Source organism: Salvelinus alpinus, chromosome 10 (assembly GCF_045679555.1).
Source record: "Salvelinus alpinus chromosome 10, SLU_Salpinus.1, whole genome shotgun sequence".
Taxonomy (NCBI): Eukaryota; Metazoa; Chordata; class Actinopteri; order Salmoniformes; family Salmonidae; genus Salvelinus; species Salvelinus alpinus.
Window position 1 is genome coordinate 85,032,658 of NC_092095.1, and position 10,247 is coordinate 85,042,904.

Genomic DNA, 10,247 nt, shown 5'->3' on the forward strand with positions numbered 1-10,247 from the left:
GTTGACAGGTAGTGAGTTCACTCAGCTCAGTGTATATATAGACACTGTTCTGTTGACGGGTAGTGAGTTCACTCAGCTCAGTGTATATACAGTGGGGAGAACAAGTATTTGAAACACTGCCGATTTTGCAGGTTTTCCTACTTACAAAGCATGTAGAGGTCTGTAATTTTTATCATAGGTACACTTCAACTGTGAGAGACGGAATCTAAAACAAAAATCCAGAAAATCACATTGTATGATTTTCAAGTAATTCATTTGCATTTTATTGCATGACATAAGTATTTGATACATCAGAAAAGCAGAACTTAATATTTGGTACAGAAACCTTTGTTTGCAATTACAGAGATCATACGTTTCCTGTAGTTCTTGACCAGGTTTGCACACACTGCAGCAGTGATTTTGGCCCACTCCTCCATACAGACCTTCTCCAGATGTTTCGGGGCTGTCGCTGGGCAATACGGACTTTCAGCTCCCTCCAAAGATTTTCTATTGGGTTCAGGTCTGGAGACTGGCTAGGCCACTCCAGGACCTTGAGATGCTTCTTACGGAGCCACTCCTTAGTTGCCCTGGCTGTGTGTTTTTGGGTCGTCATGCTGGAAGACCCAGCCACGACCCATCTTCAATGCTACTACTGAGGGAAGGAGGTTGTTGGCCAAGATCTTGCGATACATGGCCCCATCCATCCTCCCCTCAATACGGTGCAGTCGTCCTGTCCCCTTTGCAGAAAAGCATCCCCAAAGAATGATGTTTCCACCTCCATGCTTCACGGTTGGGATGGTGTTCTTGGGGTTGTACTCATCCTTCTTCCTCCAAACACAGCGAGTGGAGTTTAGACCAAAAAGCTCTATTTTTGTCTCATCAGACCACATGACCTTCTCCCATTCCTCCTCTAGATCATCCAGATGGTCATTGGCAAACTTCAGACGGGCCTGGACATGCGCTGGCTTGAGCAGGGGGACCTTGCGTGCGCTGCAGGATTTTAATCCATGACGGCGTAGTGTGTTACTAATGGTTTTCTTTGAGACTGTGGTCCCAGCTCTCTTCAGGTCATTGACCAGGTCCTGCCGTGTAGTTCTGGGCTGGTCCCCCACCTTCCTCATGATCATTGATGCCCCACGAGGTGAGATCTTGCATGGAGCCCCAGACCGAGGGTGATTGACCGTCATCTTCAACTTCTTCCATTTTCTAATAATTGCGCCAACAGTTGTTGCCTTCTCACCAAGCTGCTTGCCTATTGTCCTGTAGCCCATCCCAGCCTTGTGCAGGTCTACAATTTTATCCCTGATGTCCTTACACAGCTCTCTGGTCTTGGCCATTGTGGAGAGGTTGAAGTCTGTTTGATTGAGTGTGTGGACAGGTGTCTTTTATACAGGTAACGAGTTCAAACAGGTGCAGTTAATACAGGTAATGAGTGGAGAACAGGAGGGCTTCTTAAAGAAAAACTAACAGGTCTGTGAGAGCCGGAATTCTTACTGGTTGGTAGGTGATCAAATACTTATGTCATGCAATAAAATGCAAATTAATTACTTAAAAATCATACAATGTGATTTTCTGGATTTTTGTTTTAGATTCCGTCTCTCACAGTTGAAGTGTACCTATGATAAAAATTACAGACCTCTACATTCTTTGTAAGTAGGAAAACCTGCAAAATCGGCAGTGTATCAAATACTTGTTCTCCCCACTGTATATACCATTGGATGAGGTAATGTTTTGGTACCAAGAACGAGATTAGAACCTCGTTTTAGAGACCAAACTGAATGATCATTTATAGTGAATGCTGTCTAGCTAGGGGATACTCCTCTCTCAAGTAAAAGTCTTTCTTTGTGAAGCAGTTCCTATTATCTGTGGTTTGTCATGTCGACTAGGGGGTGGATCTTTGCTATAACAGATCTCAGTTGCCATTATGTTGGCCACTCAACTTTTCATTAGAGATACTGAAATGTTGAAAGTCAAAAGCTATTGCAAAAGCTGAATTATTATTAAAGGTGAAGTTTAAGTATAACTCTGACTGGTGTGTGGTTTGCTCTCTCCTTATTTGGTAATACAGGAAATTGCCACGACAAGACCCAGCAGTAAGGTTATTGATATAGATTAGTATGGTAGAAGACCCAGCAGTCAGGTTATTGATATAGATTAGTATGGTAGAAGACCCAGCAGTAAGGTTATTTATATAGATTAGTATGGTAGAAGACCCAGCAGTCAGGTTATTGATATAGATTAGTATGGTAGAAGACACAGCAGTAATGTTATTGATATAGATTAGTATGGTAGAAGACCCAGCAGTAAGGTTATTGATATAGATTAGTATGGTAGAAGACCCAGCAGTAAGGTTATTGATATAGAGTAGTATGGTAGAAGACCCAGCAGTCAGGTTATTGATATAGAGTAGTATGGTAGAAGACCCAGCAGTCAGGTTATTGATATAGATTAGTATGGTAGTAGACCCTGCAGTAAGGAAATGCCAGTAGAAACAACCAGGCTGGTAGAAAAGTAGTGTGCGTGTGTGTGTGTGTGTGTGTGTGTGCGTGTGTGCGTGTGTGTGTGCGTGCGTGCGTGCGTGCGTGCGTGCGTGCGTGCGTGCGTGCGTGCGTGCGTGCGCTATAAAAGGACTGTGTTCTCATGTTTGACTTGAGAGCTCTCTGAATAAAGAACAACGAACATTTTGCAGAATCCCCCTAATTATTATTACACCCAGGGTCTTTCAAACCTCGGGAATTGGTCAAAGCTTAAATGATTCTTCAGTTATCATCACTGGGATTGAACATTCTCGTGACAGAACTGTATCTCAGTAAAGTCTTTGAAATTGTTGCGTTTATATTTTAGTTCAGTGTAAATATAATTTACAATCCCCTTATATAAATGGCTTACTCATTTACCTAGCTCTTATCAACTACCTCATCCCCATACTGTATTTATTTATTTATCTTGCTCCTTTGCACCCCAGTATCTCTACTTGCACATTCATCTACCATTCCAGTGTTTTAATTGCTATATTGTAATTACTTCGCCACCATGGCCTATTTATTGCCTTACCTCCCTTATCCTACCTCATTTGAACACACTGTATTATTGATTGTACGCTTGTTTATTCCATGTGTAACTCTGTGTTGTTGTATGTGTCGTACTGCTTTGCTTTATCTTGGCCAGGTCGCAGTTGTAAATGAGAACTTGTTCTCAACTAGCCTACCTGGTTAAATAAATAAAATAATAAAATCATTAGCTAGGAATGATGTTATCATGCTAAAGTTCAAGGTCAGAATACACGTAGAGAGAAAACTACATAAAAAGTAATGACGTTCCATTTACGGGCCTCGGGTTGGAATTACCTTACACCTGGCTAACAATATCACGACACAAGGTAAGATTCTTCCTCTTTATTTAAGCACTGCCAGGGACTCATTTGGTGTGGAATTAATACCAAGAGTCTCTGGCAACATCAAACCCAGAACAACGATATATCCAGTACACACAACACTGTACAGGGAAATGAATAGGAATGGTCATTCATACAGTATGTCCTCTTTCCAATAAAATATGACGAGCAAAAATACATTCATAATGCTGCTTTTGCTACATGGTGCAAAATAAATCATTGTAAAAAAATTATTTACAATATCAAAGTCAAAATTTACCCATAAAGCTGTATCGAAGGATTAATGTTTATAAGATTAAGTTCCAATGGTTCTCTCTCTGAGACCTGTTCTGATTGGTTCAGGAGGAGGAAGTGGTGTCAATGGGGAGTTTTACATCTTGCTCTGTTTGACTTCTTGGTTCTGTTGCTCAACAACAGAATCCCTCTTCTTCTTCTTGTCAGAACCCGTGCTGCTCTTGCTGCAGTCTGAGTCCTTTCTCTCCATCTCAACCCTGTCTCTCTTCTTCTCCTCCGGCTCGTGTTCCGGCTGGCGGAACTCGGCCTCGATCTCCGCTGGGTCAGTGTAGGTGTAGAAGTAGGACATGACGGCGAACACAATACACACCACCACAAGGAGAGAGGCAAACAGGATGTATTCTGCCCACTGGAACACAGAGACACACAGGGGTTAATATCACTACTCTGTCCCCTGGAACACACAGGGGTTAATATCACTACTCTGTCCCCTGGAACACACAGGGGTTAATATCACTACTCTGCCCCCTGGAACACACAGGGGTTAATATCACTACTCTGCCCCCTGGAACACACAGGGGTTAATATCACTACTCTGCCCCCTGGAACACACAGGGGTTAATATCACTACTCTGTCCCCTGGAACACACAGGGGTTAATATCACTACTCTGTCCCCTGGAACACACAGGGGTTAATATCACTACTCTGTCCCCTGGAACACACAGGGGTTAATATCACTACTCTGTCCCCTGGAACACACAGGGGTTAATATCACTACTCTGTCCCCTGGAACACACAGGGGTTAATATCACTACTCTGCCCCCTGGAACACACAGGGGTTAATATCACTACTCTGTCCCCTGGAACACACAAGGGTTAATATCACTACTCTGTCCCCTGGAACACACAAGGGTTAATATCACTACTCTGGCCCCTGGAACACACAGGGGTTAATATCAATGAACTTGGGCCCAATCTGACCTCAGTACAGTGGTCATTATTGTTTATTGGGTTGTATAGGGTTCTAGAGGTTAGAAGATCTGTAGTAACCTGATCTGGAAGCTGTGCTGCCTCAGCAACAATCAGCACTATGATGTTTCCCACGGCGACGGTGAACAGCCAACCAGCCTGCAGCACCGATTTCATGTTGCTAGGCGCCTGCAGAGAAGAAGAAGAAGAAGAAGAAGAAGAAGAAGAGGAAGAAGAAGAAGAGGAAGAAGAAGAAGAGGAAGAAGAAGAAGAAGAAGAAGAAGAAGAAGAGGAAGAAGAAGAAGAAGAAGAGGAAGAAGAAGAAGAAGAAGAGGAAGAAGAAGAAGAAGAAGAAGAAGAAGAAGAAGAGGTGTGCGTTAGGTTTTTTTGGGGGTTGAGATGAGAATTGAAAAGTTAATTGACAAAAGAAACAGATCTGAGTTGAGTTGTGTTTGGATGACAGAGACGAGAGCCAATAGAGGCTAGTGTGACGGGTGAGAGGGGCGCCCCCTACCTGTGAGTAGGAGAACTCCAGGCCGGTCACAGAGAACACCACCTCTCCTGCGGTCATGAGGAAGTACTGGGGGATCTGCCAGCCCATGTGGATGGTGTTGGGCTTGATGTCTTCTACCACCTGGATGGCCTGCCAACACTGGACACAGTAATCAACACATTAAACACTATTAATACACAGCAAACAACAGAAAAACATGCTTTAACACCCTGGCAAACAGCTCATCATGGACAACACAATCAGAGAGAGCGCATTGCTAGCTTGGTTCGGTGTCAGGGGTTACAGGATAGAGGACTTACGTCAGGGCCTCCGATGTTGAATGTGGACGGTATGACGAGGGTGAAGGCGCTGCCAAAGCCCAGCTCTTTAGAGTACAGACACGATGCACCACCACTGTTCATGATGGTAAACTCCGCCCTGAGACACACAACAGCCAATCAGATTCTCTTTAGAGTACAGACACGATGCACCACCACTGTTCATGATGGTAAACTCCGCCCTGAGACACACAACAGCCAATCAAATCTCTCCTCTCCCATCCCCCCTATACGGTATGAATGTGCGTTGATAATGAAGCAAAAAAGCCACTCACTTTCCCTGTGGAACCAGACTGTAGTTGGAGACAGACAGAGGAGCGATGTCACCGACTCCCAACGTAACATTCAGCGCACTGCCCAAACCATTCACAAACCTACAGGATGGAAGAGCAGAACAACAGGTCAGGGTCCTGACCCTAACCACTAACGGGACTGTTGGAAACACTCAGGGTCCTGACCCTAACCACTAACGGGACTGTTGGAAACACTCAGGGTCCTGACCCTAACCACTAACGGGACTGTTGGTAACACTCAGGGTCCTGACCCTAACCACTAACGGGACTGTTGGTAACACTCAGGGTCCTGACCCTAACCACTAACGGGACTGTTGGTAACACTCAGGGTCCTGACCCTAACCACTAACGGGACTGTTGGTAACACTCAGGGTCCTGACCCTAACCACTAACGGGACTGTTGGTAACACTCAGGGTCCTGACCCGATCCACTAACGGGACTGTTGGTAACACTCAGGGTCCTGACCCTAACCACTAACGGGACTGTTGGTAAGACTCAGGGACCTGACCCTAACCACTAACGGGACTGTTGGTAACACTCAGGGTCCTGACCCTAACCACTAACGGGACTGTTGGTAACACTCAGGGTCCTGACCCTAACCACTAACGGGACTGTTGGTAACACTCAGGGTCCTGACCCTAACCACTAACGGGACTGTTGGTAACACTCAGGGTCCTGACCCTAACCACTAACGGGACTGTTGGTAACACTCAGGGTCCTGACCCTAACCACTAACGGGACTGTTGGTAACACTCAGGGTCCTGACACTAACCACTAACGGGACTGTTGGTAACACTCAGGGTCCTGACCCTAACCACTAACGGGACTGTTGGTAACACTCAGGGTCCTGACCCGATCCACTAACGGGACTGTTGGTAACACTCAGGGTCCTGACCCGATCCACTAACGGGACTGTTGGTAACACTCAGGGTCCTGACCCACTAACGGGACTGTTGGTAACACTCAGGGTCCTGACCCTAACCACTAACGGGACTGTTGGTAACACTCAGGGTCCTGACCCTAACCACTAACGGGACTGTTGGTAACACTCAGGGTCCTGACCCGATCCACTAACGGGACTGTTGGTAACACTCAGGGTCCTGACCCTAACCACTAACGGGACTGTTGGTAAGACTCAGGGACCTGACCCTAACCACTAACGGGACTGTTGGTAACACTCAGGGTCCTGACCCTAACCACTAACGGGACTGTTGGTAACACTCAGGGTCCTGACCCTAACCACTAACGGGACTGTTGGTAACACTCAGGGTCCTGACCCTAACCACTAACGGGACTGTTGGTAACACTCAGGGTCCTGACCCTAACCACTAACGGGACTGTTGGTAACACTCAGGGTCCTGACCCTAACCACTAACGGGACTGTTGGTAACACTCAGGGTCCTGACACTAACCACTAACGGGACTGTTGGTAACACTCAGGGTCCTGACCCTAACCACTAACGGGACTGTTGGTAACACTCAGGGTCCTGACCCTGATCCACTAACGGGACTGTTGGTAACACTCAGGGTCCTGACCCGATCCACTAACGGGACTGTTGGTAACACTCAGGGTCCTGACCCTAACCACTAACGGGACTGTTGGTAACACTCAGGGTCCTGACCCTAACCACTAACGGGACTGTTGGTAACACTCAGGGTCCTGACCCTAACCACTAACGGGACTGTTGGTAACACTCAGGGTCCTGACCCTAACCACTAACGGGACTGTTGGTAACACTCAGGGTCCTGACCCTAACCACTAACGGGACTGTTGGTAACACTCAGGGTCCTGACCCTAACCACTAACGGGACTGTTGGTAACACTCAGGGTCCTGACCCTAACCACTAACGGGACTGTTGGTAACACTCAGGGTCCTGACCCTAACCACTAACGGGACTGTTGGTAACACTCAGGGTCCTGACCCTAACCACTAACGGGACTGTTGGTAACACTCAGGGTCCTGACCCTAACCACTAACGGGACTGTTGGTAACACTCAGGGTCCTGACCCTAACCACTAACGGGACTGTTGGTAACACTCAGGGTCCTGACCCTAACCACTAACGGGACTGTTGGTAACACTCAGGGTCCTGACCCTAACCACTAACGGGACTGTTGGTAACACTCAGGGTCCTGACTCTAACCCCTAACGGGACTGCTGGTAACACTCAGGGTCCTGACCCTAACCTCTAACGGGACTGTTGGTAACACTCAGGGTCCTGACTCTAACCACTAATGGGACTGTTGGTAACACTCAGGGTCCTGACCCTAACCACTAACGGGACTGTTGGTAACACTCAGGGTCCTGACCCTAACCCCTAACGGGACTGTTGGTAACACTCAGGGTCCTGACTCTAACCACTAATGGGACTGTTGGTAACACTCCGGGTCCTGACCCTAACCCCTAACGGGACTGTTGGTAAGACTCAGGGACCTGACTCTAACCCTTAACGGGACTGTTGGTAACACTCAGGGACCTGACCCGATCCACTAACGGGACTGTTGGTAACACTCAGGGTCCTGACCCTAACCACTACCGGGACTGTTGGTAACACTCAGGGTCCTGACCCTAACCACTAACGGGACTGTTGGTAACACTCAGGGTCCTGACCCTAACCCCTAACGGGACTGTTGGTAAGACTCAGGGACCTGACTCTAACCCTTAACGGGACTGTTGGTAACACTCAGGGACCTGACCCGATCCACTAACGGGACTGTTGGTAACACTCAGGGTCCTGACCCTAACCACTAACGGGACTGTTGGTAACACTCAGGGTCCAGACCCGATCCACTAACGGGACTGTTGGTAACACTCAGGGTCCTGACCCTAACCACTAACGGGACTGTTGGTAACACTCAGGGACCTGACCCGATCCACTAACGGGACTGTTGGTAACACTCAGGGTCCTGACTCTAACCACTAATGGGACTGTTGGTAACACTCCGGGTCCTGACCCTAACCCCTAACGGGACTGTTGGTAAGACTCAGGGACCTGACTCTAACCCTTAACGGGACTGTTGGTAACACTCAGGGACCTGACCCGATCCACTAACGGGACTGTTGGTAACACTCAGGGTCCTGACCCGATCCACTAACGGGACTGTTGGTAACACTCAGGGTCCTGACCCGATCCACTAACGGGACTGTTGGTAACACTCCGGGACCTGACCCTAACCACTAACGGGACTGTTGGTAACACTCCGGGTCCTGACCCGATCCACTAACGGGACTGCTGGTAACACTCAGGGTCCTGCCTCTAACCACTAATGGGACTGTTGGTAACACTCAGGGTCCAGACCCGATCCACTAACGGGACTGTTGGTAACACTCAGGGTCCTGCCTCTAACCACTAACGGGACTGTTGGTAACACTCAGGCTCCTGACCCGATCCACTAACGGGACTGTTGTAACTGACCTGATGGCGTTCATGCCTTCATCGGGCTTCTTGCTCAAGTCGTAAACCTGGAGAGACGAGAGAGAAACAGGATGTTACATTCCATAGTGGCTGACTGATGAAAACAACATAGTGGCTGAGAGACTGATATCAACAACAGACATAGTGGCTGTTATATCAACAACAGACATAGTGGCTGATAGACTGATATCAACAACAGACATAGTGGCTGAGAGACTGATATCAACAACAGACATAGTGGCTGAGAGACTGATATCAACAAGAGATATAGTGGCTGATAGACTGATATCAACAGCAGACATAGTGGCTGAGAGACTGATATCAACAACAGACATAGTGGCTGATATCAACAAGAGATATAGTGGCTGATAGACTGATATCAACAACAGACATAGTGGCTGATAGACTGATATCAACAACAGACATAGTGGCTGTTATATCAACAACAGACATAGTGGCTGAGAGACTGATATCAACAACAGACATAGTGGCTGAGAGACTGATATCAACAACAGACATAGTGGCTGAGAGACTGATATCAACAACAGACATAGTGGCTGAGAGACTGATATCAACAACAGACATAGTGGCTGAGAGACTGATATCAACAACAGACATAGTGGCTGAGAGACTGATATCAACAACAGACATAGTGGCTGAGAGACTGATATCAACAACAGACATAGTGGCTGATATCAACAAGAGATATAGTGGCTGATAGACTGATATCAACAGCAGACATAGTGGCTGAGAGACTGATATCAACAACAGACATAGTGGCTGATATCAACAAGAGATATAGTGGCTGATAGACTGATATCAACAACAGACATAGTGGCTGATAGACTGATATCAACAACAGACATAGTGGCTGTTATATCAACAACAGACATAGTGGCTGAGAGACTGATATCAACAACAGACATAGTGGCTGAGAGACTGATATCAACAACAGACATAGTGGCTGAGAGACTGATATCAACAACAGACATAGTGGCTGAGAGACTGATATCAACAACAGACATAGTGGCTGAGAGACTGATATCAACAACAGACATAGTGGCTGAGAGACTGATATCAACAACAGACATAGTGGCTGAGAGACTGATATCAACAACAGACATAGTGG

General features: G+C 46.9%; 1 protein-coding gene across 3 annotated transcripts in view; it reads right to left on the bottom strand.

The window, feature by feature from the left end:
- Nucleotides 1–3,359: 3,359 nt before the first annotated feature.
- Nucleotides 3,360–10,247, bottom strand: part of LOC139532888 (solute carrier family 15 member 1-like) — a 132,852-nt gene continuing 125,964 nt past the window's right edge. For all 3 annotated transcript variants that reach the window (XM_071331040.1, XM_071331039.1, XM_071331041.1), the window contains exons 18-23: nucleotides 9,119–9,165; nucleotides 5,684–5,782; nucleotides 5,391–5,508; nucleotides 5,092–5,229; nucleotides 4,659–4,766; nucleotides 3,360–4,016 (exon numbers count right to left, since the gene is read on the bottom strand). In XM_071331040.1, coding sequence (XP_071187141.1) covers nucleotides 3,744–4,016; nucleotides 4,659–4,766; nucleotides 5,092–5,229; nucleotides 5,391–5,508; nucleotides 5,684–5,782; nucleotides 9,119–9,165 — 783 coding nt within the window. In that variant the 3' untranslated portion in view covers nucleotides 3,360–3,743. The remainder of the gene's footprint in view (nucleotides 4,017–4,658; nucleotides 4,767–5,091; nucleotides 5,230–5,390; nucleotides 5,509–5,683; nucleotides 5,783–9,118; nucleotides 9,166–10,247) is intronic.